This window comes from Terrapene carolina, unplaced genomic scaffold, assembly GCF_002925995.2.
Source record: "Terrapene carolina triunguis isolate 2854851 unplaced genomic scaffold, T_m_triunguis-2.0 Scaffold199, whole genome shotgun sequence".
In the NCBI taxonomy this organism is placed as follows: Eukaryota; Metazoa; Chordata; order Testudines; family Emydidae; genus Terrapene; species Terrapene triunguis.
The window spans coordinates 3,147,606-3,163,415 of NW_020664550.1; the positions used below are offsets into that span (position 1 = coordinate 3,147,606).

Here is a 15,810-nt window from a genome sequence, read left to right on the forward strand (position 1 = left end):
ATGAATAAGCTGTATTGAAAGTATTCCCCATGTGGACAGCTCTCTTCTGATTTCAGAAGTTAGGGAACACAACACATGCTATATTTTAAATACACTGAAATGATTCAGGCCTCTTTTAAAGGCCTCAAAACTCCCTCCCTCCCCCTGCCTGTTTGGATCAGCGTCGAGACCTAAGCTTTGAGTAGAGCTGTGCATAGGGGAGCCTGTGACTAGAAATGCAGGTCAGGATCCAAGTGACCAAGGTCCAGCCATGAGGGAATCCAGGGTTCATTCCCTTGAAAGCTTTGCCCATCACTGCCCACACCACAATGCTCCTGGAGTAGCTGCCGCCTGCCGTGCCAGATGGGGTTGGCTATTTTGTTTTAAACAATCCACAGAATAAGTTTTTAACCTTTTAAATTTTATTAGTGCTGCTCTCGGCCTGAGGCATCCTTCGTGCTGGCACACATGGACTGAGAACTCAATAAGATCCCTGTGTCCAGCACCCCCTGGCCATTTTAACACATGCCACGGTATCCTTAGCCTAACTAGGCTTCTAAACCCATGTTAGCTCGTATGTGCTCACATCGCATCTTAAACCCTAGTCTAGACAAGGCCGGTGGTGCTAAGATGAGCAAGGGAGAGAAGGGCAAATACCAGATGGCCCAGCAGGACAGCCAGGCATGGAGTTCTTAACTTGTGGGTCCAGGGCAGGCTTCTCCCGAGAGTGGTTCACATCATAGGTGCTCCCTAGGTGGCTGTCTGGCAGGCTCAGTAGAAGTGGCCAGTGGGTAGCCGAGGCAAACAGAAGTAGGCGTCGGGGAAGAGGCTCAGGTTGATGGGGTTGCGGTCCAGGCGGATGTCCTCCAAGGCCCATCGGATGTGACCGTGGTCCTGGCTATCACAGAACGTGTCTTTGTGCATGGTTCGGATGTTGTTGTTCTAGCCAAAGCACAAAGCCAACATTAAACGGTGGGGGAAAGGGGTAAGGCGGGGTGATGGGTTTGTGCACTAATTGTCCCTGGCTAGTATGAGCCTTTGCTTCTGTTAGACTGGGGCTCAAACTAGAGGCAGAGGCAGGAAGGAGCCTAGAACTGGAATAGCAGAGGGGGCATCAGTCGGGACTAAGGGGCACTGGCAGAGGTGGGTGTGCACAGGGGGCCCAGCATTGGACTAGCTGTGGGGAGAATGAGGTGCACGGTGAGATCCGTGCAGGGGACATTAGGACTGCGGCATTGTGAGAGAGAGGATCTCGCCCCACACCCACCTGCACTCTACCTGTGTCTAGCCAGAGCTCTCCATCCCTCGATTGCAAGGGCAGCAAAATTCAAAAGCAAATTCAAAAATCAAAGCGTGGCCGTATCTTTAAGGGACCATCACCCAGGCTGGCTGGGTCCCCTTGCTTGACTCAGCCACTGCCTCACCTGCAGGTGCAGGGACCGCAGGCCCTCAGGCAGGGGCACGGGAATACAGTCCAGCTTGTTATCAGACAGGTGGAGGAACTGCAGCTTCTTCAGCTCCTGCAGAAACACAGGCAAATGCATAAGCCCTCGCCCTGCCCAGCCCCCTCACCTGGCCTGGCCGGGAGTCTGGAACGAACACTCCAAGGCTCAGCGGCGTGGGGCGGAACTCACAGCTTTGCTGAACAGAACATGCTGCTCTCATGCTTGCATGCGATTGTCCCACCCCAGCAAACACCGGAAAAGCCGGGGGTGGCACTTTGGGCTTTGGCTGTTCCCAAGTCCCAGTCAGCTTCTTTATACAGAACATCTGGGTTATTTCGGTGGTACAAAGGGGTAGGACTCAGAGCCAGATAGGCCTGGAAGGGGGTTGAATTGACCAAGGGTATGTCTACACTGCGGAGTAAGCCCAGGGCTATAGAACTCAAGACCCTGGGTTTGTTAATCTAGGGCTTGAGTGTCTACACTTATTATGTGGGCCCAAATCCAACCCCAGGTTAGGAATTGTTGAACCCTGGGTCCCAACCTAGGCTGAAGTGTCTACACTGCATTATATGGGCCCAAATGCAACGTGGGAAAACTTGACTGTCCAGAGGATAAAGAAAGTCAGCTCGTGGGATTGTGGGCTACCGCGGGTGGACTCCCAGAGCATGAGTCCAGTGGGGTTGCATCTACACTGCAAAGCAATAGGGCATGAACCCTGGGTCCCAGTTTGACTCAGGCTCGGACCTTCCACCCCCGTACAGTCCTCAAACACTGGGTCCGAGCCCTGGGTTAGTGTGACGTGTGTGGAGATAGGAGGGAGGTTAGGCTTGAGCCTGAGTTCAAACCCTGAGCTTATCTTGCAGTGTAGACATACCCCAAGCCCTCTTGGAGGGTGGAACAGAAGCTGTGAAATGTAGGGACCCCTTTTGGAATCTTGGGGCAGCTGCCGGCCATTGGGCACAGACTCACCCTGAAGGCTTCAGGTCTGACACCGGAGCTCTGGATCCTGTTGCGCCGGGCATCGAGCCGCACGACGCTGCCGGGCAATGCGGGCAGCGCCGTCAGCCTGTTCTCGGCGAGGATGAGCTCTTGCAGGGTGCTCAGCTGCCGGAAGGAGGCCTCGTCCACCCAGGAGATGAAGTTGCTAGTCAGGTCTATTCGCTTCAGCTTCTCTGATGGAGGGGAGGGGAGAGATTCCATCTTCACAAACCCTTGCAATCGCTCACAACGGTGCTGTGCAATAATTAGGGGCTAGGTCTGGCCAGAGCCCTAGGAGAAAAAGGCCGCACTCCAGCAAACAGAACTAGAATGAACCAGGTCCTCAGCTGGTGTAAATGAACACAGCTCCATTGAACTCAATGAAATGATGCCAGTCTATGCCAGCCAAGCCTAATCTCGCATCTAACACAACAGGCCAATATCCTGACTATGGTGGCTGGATGCAGCTCCAATAGAAATGTGAAATACATTTATGTCTTTGTTGTTATTATTCCTCCAAGCCCAGATTTTCAAGCCCTCGGCATCCCCTCTCAGGGACAGGTTTCCAGAGGAGCTCAGCATCCATTTAAGGGCCAAAATCAGAGCAAGGTTTTCAAATATGCACAGCACCCAGCAGGTCCCATTTTAACAGAGCCCAGCCCCCCCCACAACATGCACCTACTGTGTGGAGAGCCTCTGCAAGCCCCAGCTCACAGTTTTCTAGCTAATCCTGCAATCTTAAGGCTCCATCTGCCTTGGCAGGGTGCATTCCATTGACTATCACCAGGTGCAATTCCTTCCTGCAGGGGAGAAGGGACTTTAAAGCTACAGGGCTCCTATTCCAGCCAGCCAAGGGGGAAGTATTGTGCAATACCACTGTCCTGCCTCTAGAGGGACCCATTAGGAGATCTCCAGAGCTGGGCAAAACCCAGCAAGTTTGCTTCATGGGGCATGAAGGGATGACTGTTTTCTCTGGGTTTTAACCTTGTGGTACAAAACTGCCACCCCCAAATTTTGAGTTCAAACTAGCATGGAACAGAGTCACAGGCTGTGCAAGCCGTCAGGGGTGCTGGAACAATTTGTACAGTGCGGGGGCTGAGAGCCACTGAACCAAACTGTAAACCCTGGATATGATGGAAACCGCTTCAAGCCAGGGGGTGCAGTTGCACCCCTAGTTCCAGCTGTAAATGGGGGCACCTGGCTTGGCACTTATTATGCAGTCCTGCCTCACCCTCCCCACTCCAAGGCAGATGAGCATGACAGGACCTAACCGGGCTTTTCCATCTCCAACATCTAGGAGCCCTGCCACGTTATGATGTTACAACCAGCGAGTTCTTGGCCCCTCCAGTTCCTAGAGCCACCCAGGACTTGCTGTACCAGGACTTTAATAAAGAGCAGCATTGTTGCAGAGCAGTGTTAAGTGCTCCCTTTCACCCTCCTGGGAATGGTCCGCATTTGGCTCCCTGATTGTGCACCTGGGTGTGATGGTTGGAGCCGTGTGTGCGAGATGCAGCCATGTCCCGGCCTGGCTCTTCCCCGCAGTGATGCCCTTACATGCCACTCAGCAGGAAGGCAGAAGCCCTGATCTAAATTGTAGAGAGGGGTGTGGATGAACCGCGGACATGACTCGGGTTTATGTGCCCAGGACTCGGGGCTAAAGCCAGCTCTGGCATCTATAGGCCTGGCTCCCATTGGTGCCATGGGGAGTGGCATCTGCGTACACCTGCAATTGTATCTGATGCCCAAGGAGCAGGTCTGAGCCCTCTGCTGTGGGTTGGGAGGAGTCTAAACCTGCCTGGGAGGATTCAGTGTCAGGTTGGATCTGGATTCAGCCTAAACATTGTACAAATCCGGAACAGGATCCAGTGTGACAGCTGAACAGGACTCTGGGCAGCACAGCAAGGGGCATCCTCCTCCCTCAGGCAGCTCTGCAATGGGTCCACTTTGCACTGGCTCCCAGGGAGCTGGGGGCAGGGGCTAAGTTTCCCCATCCCCCATGTCCCCCAGCAGAGCACTGTGATGCCCAGATGCCACTCTATGTGGGGGGAGGAGGGGCGGGGTCCCGGCCCCACATACTCAGCCTGGCAAAGTCGCTGGCTCGGATGCGGCTGATGCGGTTGAAGCGGGCGTAGAGGTACGTGGTCTCCAGGGGCAGCGGCGGGATCTGTTCCAGCTCGGCATCATCGCAGTACACGGAGGTGCCAAGGCACACACAGACCAGGCAGGTGGGCAGACCTGGGGCAGGGAGAGACGGAGCAGTCAGCCAGCAGCAAAGAGCAGGGATCGGGGCTTGGGGGTATTAAATGTAACCTCCGACCGGTGCCCTCAGGGAGGCTGGGGGGCCAGATTCTCAGCTAGCCTAGCTCCACTAAAGCTCCACTTACCGCAGTGGAGGATCTGGCCCGACACCCCATGCGGTGGGTTAGGAGCAGAGCTCAAGGGAATGTTCCTGACAGAACCTGGAGCCTTTTGAAACTCCCCTGCTTCTGGGGTTCGTTGCAAACCCTGAGGCCAGACCACATGCAACTAGCGGGACCAGACGTCCTGATATTAGGGGCTCTGTCTCATATACGCAACTATACCCCCCTCCTCCGCCCGAAAAAAATATGTCCTGATTTTTCACACTTGCTATCTGGTCACACTACGTGCAGCATAAGACTAGCTTGGGCCCTGGAACCTTTCTGACGGAGATGGACCCAAAGCCAAGGCCTGGAGCCAACCCCCCAGAATTTCAGGTGACCCAACGTCAACCAGCAGCAGAGCAGAGCTGGAGCCTGGGGAACCCCCCTTCCTGATCCCAGAGCAGAGCTTCAGAAGAGTCAAAGAAGAGCCCAGCCCTGGGAATCTAGGCCTGGACTTCGGGAGTTCAGGAGGTGCTGTGCTGTTATCCAGGCAGTGCCGGAAGGGTCCCTAAACTCAGAGTCTGTTCCGGGCTTTGAACTCTGGGACTCAACCCTCTACTTTCAAGTGAACTGGGATGGCCGTGCATTGGGGGGAGGGTCAGAGCACCCTGGGGGAGGGCAGCCTGGACAGGGACTGCCCATCCCCTACCCGCGCTGTACCAGCTATGTAGATACACAGAGGGCTTTGGTCCAGGGCTGTCAGCTCCTTCCACCAACCGCTAAATTCAAAGGAAAACAAAACAAGCAAAAAGCAAACCACGAGAAAGGCCAGGAACAACCAGCCAAAAGAGCTGCTTAAAAACAAATCAGCTCAGGCCAAATCTCTCCCTGGGGGGTGCGACTCCACCAAACAGCAGCCAGGTACACCAGGGATCTCTTTGGTCCTTCTGCACTGTCAGAAATGAAACAAAAGGAAACTGTTTGCATCAAGCAAACATCTGATTCCCCTATGTCTGGAACTAGACCCTGCTCAGCCAGGCAAAGTGGCAGTGGCAGCATGACAAGATTTTTGGCACCAATTAAAACTGCGTTGGGTGGGGTTTTTTTTGTTTTTCCGCTCTTTTCCCTCTTCTCCCCCCAGAGCGCGTGCGAGACTCCGAATCTATTAGTGGGGGAGTTCAAAGCATAAAGGCAACCATTTCCCCGAGCCTACTACGTAATTTGTCCCAGTTCGGAGTGACAGAAAATGAATAAAGATATTTATCCCTCGCTGCAGGATTTTAATTGTCACTAATCTAATTGCTACTCTGTCCGACTGTCGCAACATCTCTGCTCGTTAAAGCGTCTCTGCTGCTTTGCTGGTGTTCTCGTTGCTGTGAAGTGATTCCTTTCTGAAACCCTCTCGCCCGCCACCATGTTCCTCACGCAGGGCAAATACTTGGCTCCTTGCTCACCCTCGCGTCCTTCCACCAGCGCCTCTAAGCTCCCAGGCTCACTCACTGCTTCTCTCTCTCTCCTCCCATCAGTCCCGCGGCCCACGCAGGGATGGGTCTGCCTCTGGGCGAGAAGCCTCAGAGATTGCTGCCCCGTGCCATGCTGGGAAAGGAGCGCCTCCATCTTGCTCATTTCCAAAGCCCCCTCTGCCCCGCATGGGCACAGAGAAAGCCCCTCCCACTCACCCCCATGCTGAGAGAAGGGTCTTTCCATACTGCCGTCATTGCTCGTGGTATTTGGAGACCTATTCAGCTGCATCTCCTGTGAGCAAATCCCCCACGTTGCACCATTACCCTGGAAGAACAGGTGACGAGGGCTGGTCTCTTACTCACCCTGTTTGGTTATGGATCCGAGCAGACCTGGCCCGAAGGGCTTGGTCGTGGGGGATGTCAGGGGCAGCCTTCTTTGTGCTTCGGTCGGCCTGGCTCTCGTGCTCACGACGCCCTCTAGACGCTTGGTTGGAGGAGCCAATGTACCAACCTCAATCTGCAAATACAGGGCAAGGGGCATCATGGCAGTGAGCACAGGCTGTGGAGCTGCGCTCACGTTAAAGCACTGACCAGTCACTGACTCCTCCCTTGCCCTGCCCAGCTCACACCTCCACTGGGGAGGGGTAGAAGGCGCCACAGGGCAGGTTGGAGGGCTCCAGCAGTGATATACCTGAAATAGCCAACATCTAGGGTAGGCAGGCACCCAATCCCATTGAAACGCACCTAACGCCCTTAGGCTCCACTGACGACCCCCCCTCCCTCCCCCGCCAGCTGCACCAGGTAACAGAGGATTCCTAGACGTGGCATGCTCCGTGCAGCAGCAATACCAGGCATGTCTTGCATTCATACGGCGCCTTTCCTCTCCATGCCTGCAACGCTGTGAGCCAACTTCAGCGGGAGAGGGTTATGTGACCTGCCCAAGGCCATGCAATCAGTCATTGGCAGAGCTAGGCATTGGCAATAGGATTGCTGCTACCCAGGATCAGGATCTAACTACCAGACAATGCTATCTCCTAGCGACCACATGTGGTCAAGACCTCAGTGCTGAGTGTCAGGGGAAAGCTGGTTCTCCCTCCTGACTCAGGACTTTAAACAAGTCATAGACAGTGTCATTCCCGTTTCCCTCTGGATCCTACACTGCTGCACGCCTCCCTATCAACCAGCTGGCTAGGAGATCAGCTTAGATAATCATGATGGTCCCTTCTGACATTATAATCTGTGTGAACCGATGAACGCTCTTCTTCATGGCTTGCAAACTGTACCAGGGAAGCACCTAAGAGAAGAGAGTGAAGTACCTAAACTGGGGAAAGTGGGGTTGTACTCACAGCTAGACTCCTGACTCCCAGATGAAAGTGTTTCCGTCCACCAAGTGCTGTGGGTGGAAGAGTGGCCAGAATGCCCCAGCCCTGGAGAGACAGGGCGGGGAGCAGGAGGGACGCCCAGCTCAGCAAGGGTGGTAACACAGAAGCTGCCCTAGGATCCTAGAGAAAGGAGCTGCCTTAGGACTCCCCACAGGCGCCTGGAGAAGAGTTGGCCCATGTTTCTGCTGCTCTGCTGTCTCCATCTTACCTTTGGTGCCAGGTCACTATAGTCATAAAGCTCTTCATAGAGGCTCAGGTCAATGATCTCTCCATAGCTGTCTAGGCTGAGGTCGTAGTTGGGCAGGTCCAGGTTGTCATCGGTGGCAATGTCAGCTCTGGGCTTCTCTTCCTTCTTCTCGCCTTCTTCTTTAGGTGGGGCGGCCCAGGCCAGCACCAGAGCCAGGGTGGTGACCCCCAGCAAGGCTACGCTCTGCATCCCGCACCTGTGCCGAGAAAAGGGAAGCAACGAAGCATTATTGTCACCGTTGGGCAGCTCAGTTCTGCCGCTTACAGGGCTGAGCTCGGGGCTGCGGGATGTGCCCTACCTGCCCAGCACAGGGCTCTGATCCCCCAGGAACACCTGCCTGAGGTGCGCTTAGCGGATTAACACGCACTGGCAGGACGGTGCAGGGAACCCAGCAAGGGGGTGCCATGGTCTGGGAGTGAAGTGGATAAGCAGAGCCGGGTATGGGGAGCCCAGGACTGGGACTGCGAGGAGTATGGCAGGCCAGGAGTGAGGGGCATCGGCAGAGCTGCTGAGGGTGGAGCAGTGGGGCTAGGGCTAGCATAGCAGAGCTTGGAACAGATCAGATTCGAGGGGCATTGTGTTGGGCGAAGGGGGTTCAGCCGTGGCAGGAGATGGGGTGCATGGGGAAATCCAGGAATACCACAGCCAGGTATATTGCAGGCCAGGGTAGCGGAGTTCTGTCAGGGATGTGAGCGGAGGTTCCCCCTTGTAAACTATAACATTTACCACATTCATCTAAATATTTTGCAAACCCCATTGTCTGGCATCCCCTGCTGTGCAGCAAAGACAGGGGCCGGACAGCAAACCCTGCTCACTTGTGCTCAGGTTTCCAAGTACTCCGCTCCCACAGACTCTTTTCCATGAGGGCTTAGCACCTATTTAAACACCTCAATGAGAGTTGGGTTTGCAAAAACACCCAGCAGATCTCAGGGTGACACGGATGGGCCAGATATTCTGAGCCCCCGGCCAGATGAGCTCGCTTGAGCCTGCGTGTGGGTGCTGAGCTCTTTGGGAAACCTGGCCCAGCAAGCACTAGTTAATGTCTCTGCCACAAATGTTTCCTCCAAGTGCTGGCCGCCGGCTTTACCCCCCACCCAACCGCTCACTTTAGCTCCTTCTACTGCACCTTCTGTCGCTCTCCCCGAGTCTCCCCGGCCTTGTCCTGGAGCACTTTAAACAGGCTTCCTCTGCAGCAGCAAAAGTAAGTGTACTTGGCTTTCCTGCTGGAGAGAGCCTATAGCCCCGGAGGAAATCATTACTCTCCTTTTCTTTTCAGGCTGTTTCATGCTTGAGTGCCCTGCTGCGAGGGGAGAGGCCCAGAGCTGCTGTACGGAGCTTCACCTCCTGCTCACACGCCAGATCCAGCCGTACAAACAGCCTTCAAAGAACAGGCAGCCTGGACAGAAGCTCCCCAAGTGGGGGGTTAAGACTTTCTGCTCTGGCCTGAACTCCTAGGCTGCAGGACGGGGAGAGGGTGTCTCACGAGAGTAACTCTCTGCTCTTATGTGCCACTTGAGCCTGAGATCCTAAAGCTCGTTACAGAGTTGGGGCAGCGATATCCTTCCCATTGCACAGAGCGGGAAACTGAAGCACAGAGGGGAGGAAAGTGACCTGCCCAAAGTCACACAGTAGATCAGCGGCAGAGCTGGGGAGAGAACCCAGGAGTCTTGATTCTCAATCTCCCCTGCTCTAACCACTAGATCCCAGTCCCTTCCAGAGCTAGGATACAAACTAGGACTTTGATGATCACTCCCTAGAGAGGCTCTTCTCAGCTGGACTAATGAGAACCTGCCCCTAGCCCAGTGGGCAGGACCAGAGCTGGTCTCAGCTGGAAATTGCTCTTTGCATATCTTACAGAGTACAGTCACGGCCACCAGCTCAAGTGGTTCATGTTACTGGATCCTGAGGCCTGAGTGTCAGAGCATTCTCTTCCTCAGAGCAGTGTCCATTAGCAGAGATGCTGGCTCATTACTGGAGTGAACAAGGCAGCGTATGTTTATGGGCGTGCACGCACTGGGGTATGTCCCGCAGCCTGCACATCTGTGTAGATCCACACCTTGGGCTAGAGCTCTGTGAACTGCGTGACAGTGAGCGCCCGTGCACGTAGGGCCGGGTAAAACAGCTTGTGAATTATAGTTTGCCCTTCTCCCCTGAATAGACACACTGGGGGGGGGGCACATTTTCAGTTCGGTGGACAGTTGCCACTGCTGCACACCCAAACACCCATTTGCCTGCTCAGTTTGGGCATGCAGTTGCAGTAATGAGGCGATCAGTTGAGCACCTGCACTGAAACCCATTTTAAGAGACTGCTCCGGGAAGCAACAAAAACCAGTTGCCTACGGAAGGCCTTCAGAGACCAGAGGAACAGAATTGCACTATGCACCTTCGATGACACTCTAGAGGCTACACTATCTAACACAGGGATTTCCCGCACAGGGCTCATTCGACAAAGTAAGGGCAGGACGCACGATGGCGAGGATGAAATCCAAACTCGATTAGCTCCCTCGGAAAGGGGATTCATTCCGTTCAGAAGCGGCTCCTGCTTGGCTAGCAGCCCCTATTCTGAGCGTGACTCAAAGCGTCTGGCCCATCTGTGTGTACACACAAACACACGAGTGCACACGCATGCAAAAACAAACACGTCTGCACGCCCATGCATTCACAAACACAGCATCCACACCAACACCCCCCTAAACATCCATACGCCCATGCATTCGCAAACATAGCCAAGTCACGTAGACATGCACACTCAAACACACATGCAACAAACCTGGGAAAACATGCACAACCACGCACGCACACAGACCAGCACACGCTTACTTGGCACAGCTCTCTCCAGTCTATAAAAGACAGCACTGAATTTCAAATGTCCTGAAGTGAGGCGCCTGGCCCTTAATCTCAGCCAGTTTCCCACAGATCAAACCCAGCATTAAGAGAGTAATAAAAAAGCCTTTGAAATGCACACTGCAGGCAGCCCTCATGCATTCTGCATAAAGCCCAATCCCCAGGTAGCCCCCACCCCCACAACGCCCCTGAACAGAGCATCAAAGCCCCTGAGCTCAGCTCACTCAAGAGAAAGAGAGAGAAGGGGAGAGAGAGGCACAAGTCACAGACGTACCCCCTGGTCCCTCGGGCTGCCCTGGAAGAGCACGAACCTCCCAGCTCCTGCAAAGCTGATGTGCTGGGACCTAGTGGGCTGCAGAGGTTTTAACAAGGGCGAGGGGAGGGCAGCCCTGCCTGGTTGGGGGTGGGAGTGTGCAGGGGATAAGCAGGGAGTGCAGCCAATCAGGGTGATGATTATTCCAGCTGTCACCTGCCCCCCTCCCATGGTGTCCCTTGTACGGTGCCCCCAAGGGCTAGCAGCCATGCTCACTTATAGCTTTCCTCCAAGAGGCTGGGCTTGCTTTTAGGGCCTGCATGCTGGGATGGGGGAGGTGGGCCTGAGAGCACTCCCCCCCCCCCCGACTTTACAGCCTGCCAGCACATAACCAGGGCCGGCTCTAGCATTTTTGCCGCCCCAAGCAGCGCAAAAAAAAAAAAAAGCCGTGATCGCGGCGGCAGCTCTACCACCGCTTCATTCTACGCCGGCAATTCGGCGGCAGGTCCTTTGCTCCCAGAGGGAGTGACGGCCCTGCCGCCGAATTGCCGCCGAAAGGGCCGGACGTGCCGCCCCCCTCTTCATTGGCCGCCCCAGGCACCTGCTTGCTAGGCTGGTGCCTGGAGCCGGCCCTGCACATAACCTCGGGGGAGGCAGAGGAGCTCTAGGGTGACATGCAGCTTGTGCGGGGGGGACAGGCTGCACAATGCCCCATTTAAACCCATCAGGCCTAATGCTGGTCCCACCAAAGCCAGCCAGAGTTTCTCCATAAACTCCCCAGTGTACATGTTGCACAGGGTCCGCGGCACCCCCCACCCCTTGCTGGGCTGAGTTTCACCCCTAGCTGCACGGGTCACTTGCTGGAGGATTCTCTGCCCCTTGAAGTCTTTAAACCACAATTTGAGGACTTCAGTGGCTCAGACATAGGTTAGGGGGTTGTTACAGGAATGAGTGGGTGAGAGTCTGTGCCCTGCGTTGTGCAGGAGGTCGGACTAGACGATCATAATGGTCCCTTCTGAACTTAAAGTCTATGAGTCTATAGCTGGGAAACATGCCTACGGGTTGGGTGCCCGTTAGATCTCCCCTTGGCTTAGGGGGGCACGTGATGTTCACGCAGGATAACGTGGGAACAAGCAGAACCGTGTGGGGAGAGGTACATGCAGGGCGTGCTCAGCCTGTAAAAACCCTGGCCGCAGGGGCAGAATTCACTGAGAAATACCCGGGTAGGAGCTCTCTTTCCAAAGGGCTAGGTCTGCCCTGTGTTATGCAAGAGGGGAGGCTAGATGATCACAGTGGCTTTAGCATCCATGAATCAGTGGTCCCCACACTGTGGACCACCAGGGCTGGGGGAACACGTGCTGGGAGTGTGCAGAGAGCGGGAGCCGACTCCCTCTCCTCCTTCCCCACTGCTGAATCCCATCCAATGCACAGGGCTTCCTCCCAACTGCTTCCCCCTGGAAGCCACTACTTGGAGGTGTTGTGTTGCCCCGCAGTGGCCAGTGGGAGGGGAAGTGTCCACACGCCACTCTGTCTGCGGAGATAGGGGCCACATGCTGGGAAAGGCTGAGATTTCCCCTGGACGTGGATGCCTTTAGGAACTGTGACAGTCCAGTATTTCAGATGAATTTAGCACTGGGGCAGGAAAGGGGCGGGGCGGGAAATGTGCCTTCAGGAGGTAGGATCTCACCGGACAGATCCTTCTTCAGTGGGTGCCCTCTGTTCTTAGCAGGGTCCTTGGTGGTTGGGTGCCACCCCCCCATCCACAGCCACTGGCAGTGGTCTGATTGCCGTTACGGCCAGGATGGGCCCACGTCCCAGCAGCCGGATGGCTGTTTAAATTCAATCCCTCATAAAAAACCTCTGTCGTTGTAGCCAAAGCTCCGGCTGGAAGCAGCCACCCCCACTCCCACCCCCGCGCAAGAGATTAGTGCCGGCTCACACCTCGGCAGTGCTGTTGCTTTGGAAACCTGGAGGGGGGGGCACATTGTTTGTTGATGCTGGGCATACAGTGCTGACGTCAGGGCTGCTCCCCTCTGGGTGGGACAGCGGCTCCTCCACATCTGTGTGCCAGGAGGATCCACAAACCCCCTCACATCCCCTTCCCCAGGGCAGAGGAGTGGCAACGTGTCTGCCAGGCACGCAGGCCCCGCTGCACTGGAGCCTGCTGCAGCCGTCGCATTTGAGCCGCAGCCTACGAGGGGCTCTGGCATGCTCCACCGTCCCCCTGGGTGTGGGGGGTGTTGCAGGGCTGCCCAGCTGGTGGCTGCTTGTAACCAGGAATGGCCGCAGCCGCGCGCTCTAACGCTGGACCCGGCAAGCCCAGAATAGCACCAGATGGTGGCAGAGACCCCTCCTGTGCCGTGTGCTGTTCACATCTTAAACAGGGGCCGTCTTTGCACAACTCCATTGCCCGAGAGGTGGCAAGGGGCACCAGCTGGAGAACAAGGCTTAACCGTGCTTTGGCCGCCCCTTCCCTGTGCCCAGGGGTTCAGGAGAAAGGCTCAAAACCTGGCAGCTTGGGATGCAGAGGAGGAGGGTGCTCCATGCCCAGGGCTCCATAGGGCTGGGCCGAACCCAAGGCCAGGGAATTCTGCGTTCCCCTTCCTGTTACAAACATTGTCCCGGCCGTGAGGAAAGGCGCTTGCTGACTGCAGCTGTTGTCTCTGCTGAGCTATCCCACGTCCCCAACCGCCCGCACAGTGAGTGAATGCAGGTGCCCCAGAGATGGAGCCGTGGCCCGTTCCCTCCTCTGGATCCCTGGGAACTCCTCCACCACCCTCCCAGAGGAGGGCCTGGAGGAGCCGACTTTCTGAGCCCATCAATGCTGTTCCTCGATTGCCAAGCAATGCAGGGATACTGACCTTCTCCCCCCCCCCCCCCCCCCCCCCCCGGGCTGAGTGTGCACATTCCTAACCCCTCCCAACCACTGGAGAGAGACCCCACAACTAGGAGTCGAACCCAGAGGCTGGGCCAACTTGGTACAAAGCTCTTTGCGTGGACACCGGCAGCCCATCCTTCCAGCAGATCTGCCTGCCAGTGCTATCCCTGACTCCCTGTCTGCCTGCGAGCCCTCGAGCCAACCTCCTGTGGCCTAGCGCCAGCGTTGCATGGTCTCCACACAGGAGGGGGCCTGAGCTGATGGCCTCTCGCTCCCCAGCTTGGAAGCATTGGAGAGGCAGCAAGCTGAGCCCGCAGGCAGCGGGCGACCCTGCCAGCTGAGCAGGGAGTGACGCTGACTGGTTGTGAAAGGAGTCCTGTCTGATCCTTCCCGCCCAGCTGGAAGAGGCACCTTAGCTGCATCTGATGAGCAGAGTCTGTCGCAGTGCAGGGGAGGGAAAGCTCTGCTTGGGGGTGGGGTGCAAAGAGGAAAAGGCCTCTCTCTGACCCCTGGCAGTGTTTGTATTGCAACCCGTCTGGGAGCGCCGGTGGGTGAGTTTCTCACCTCCCCACGTGTCATACAGCAGCCGGGGGAATACTTTCATCCCGCTCCAGCATGCAAGCCTGGAAAGTAAGGCAGAAGCCTGGCTGGATCACCCACTCTGTGCTCAGAGGAGGGGGAGCAGACTGGCTGAAAGGGACAACATGGGAAACACACATGATTACTGAGTGGCAGTGTGGCCTCGTGGAGAGAGCGTCGGACTGGGACTCGGAAGTCAATTCCCAGCTCAGCCACTGCTTGCTGGATGACCTTAGGCAAGTCACTTCACTGCTCTGTGCTTCAGTTTCCCCATCTGTAAAATGGGCATAATGTACAGGTCAGTGTAGACAGAACCTCCACCAACAGATTGTTACCTTAGCGTTAAGCTGTTCTCTTGTATGTTGTTATGTTGTGTTGTACATGAAGCTGTTGTGTTGTATGTTGTTATCGGGGGGGAGGGGGGTTGTAGGAACTTAAGTCCTGCCCATGGTTCTGGAGTTGTTACTTGCAGTGTTCCAATAAATCTCTGTCCTTCTAGCGCGATACTGACCTTTGTAAAGCGCTTTGAGATCTAGGGGTGAAAAACACTAGATAAAACTAGGAGTTATTATTCCAGGGGGAGGGGAGTTCTGTACTGCTACAGTGCTGGGGAGCCTGGGAGACCTGCATCCTAACCTCCCTTAACAGGGCACTGAGGGGAGAGGGAGCTGAGAATTTCGAAGAACAGCTGATTTTTAAAGGTAAATATTTGCCGTGTGTGTGTGTCTGTGCCAGGCTGCACCCACAGCTGGTGGTGCAATTTACTCTCGTCTCTCATCCTTTCATTAGTTTAATGAAAACAAGGGGCTGAGAAGCATGGGCTACAACCAGGCATCGCACAGGAAAGTTTCCTTTCGCCCCAGCAAATGCTCCTCAGATACAGCCTTCCCAGCGTCTCCAGCCCTGCGGGTACCACAGCTCTGCTAATGCACCTTAGTCCTGCCCTGCAGCCCTCCCTGCTAGTCCAGTCCTGTGCATTCCACAGCCACCGGCTGCCCAAGCCAATCTACTGCCCTAGGCAAGATATCCGTGTGCTGCTGCCCCTGCTCCTGCTCTCAGGGACCCTTTCTCCATCAGCCCCCCCCCAAACCCCTTCTTCGGCCTCCTCCACCCCCCTGGGGCCAGAGACTTGCTCCCCATCCATCCCTGTCCCGGCTTCCTCTCCCCCCTCCGAGGCTGGGGACCCCTATCCCCTGCAATCCTTCCCCAGGAGCCACTTAACTCAACCACAGTGGAATCTAGGCACCCTCCCCCATCTGGCCTCTCACACTCCGCACCCCCAGCCCACAAGCTGCACCCCCAGCCTGCCGGTGGGTGTGCTTCCCAGAATCCCGCTCCTCGGAGTCTCAGCTGGCAGCCTCTCCTTCCCCCGGGCAGCTCTGCCAGGCTTATCCCCCACCATCCATGGCAGGAATGGGGG

General features: G+C 55.9%; 1 protein-coding gene across 1 annotated transcript; it reads right to left on the reverse strand.

Annotated features, from left to right (window-relative positions):
* Window positions 1–566: 566 nt before the first annotated feature.
* LOC113407169 (opticin-like) lies at window positions 567–11,001 on the reverse strand. Its single transcript, XM_026655290.1, has 7 exons — window positions 10,955–11,001; window positions 7,798–8,032; window positions 6,571–6,724; window positions 4,479–4,637; window positions 2,394–2,596; window positions 1,404–1,499; window positions 567–921 (listed from the first exon to the last, which is right to left on the reverse strand). Exons 2-7 carry the CDS (start codon window positions 8,023–8,025, stop codon window positions 751–753), a joined length of 1,011 nt encoding a protein of 336 aa, XP_026511075.1. The 5' UTR covers window positions 8,026–8,032; window positions 10,955–11,001; the 3' UTR covers window positions 567–750.
* Between the last annotated feature and the right edge of the window lie 4,809 nt (window positions 11,002–15,810).

What these genes read in the sequence shown, in the direction of transcription:
- LOC113407169 (XM_026655290.1), bottom strand. Translation starts at nt 8,025, where the DNA reads ATGCAGAGCGTAGCCTTGCTGGGGGTCACCACCCTGGCTCTGGTGCTG. An exon ending in CAGCGACTTTGCCAGGCTGA is followed by an intron (nt 2,597 to 4,478) that starts GTATGTGGGGCC and finishes CCCCTCCATCAG; the next exon opens with AGAAGCTGAAGCGAATAGAC. An exon ending in TCAGACCTGAAGCCTTCAGG is followed by an intron (nt 1,500 to 2,393) that starts GTGAGTCTGTGC and finishes GTGTTTCTGCAG; the next exon opens with GAGCTGAAGAAGCTGCAGTT.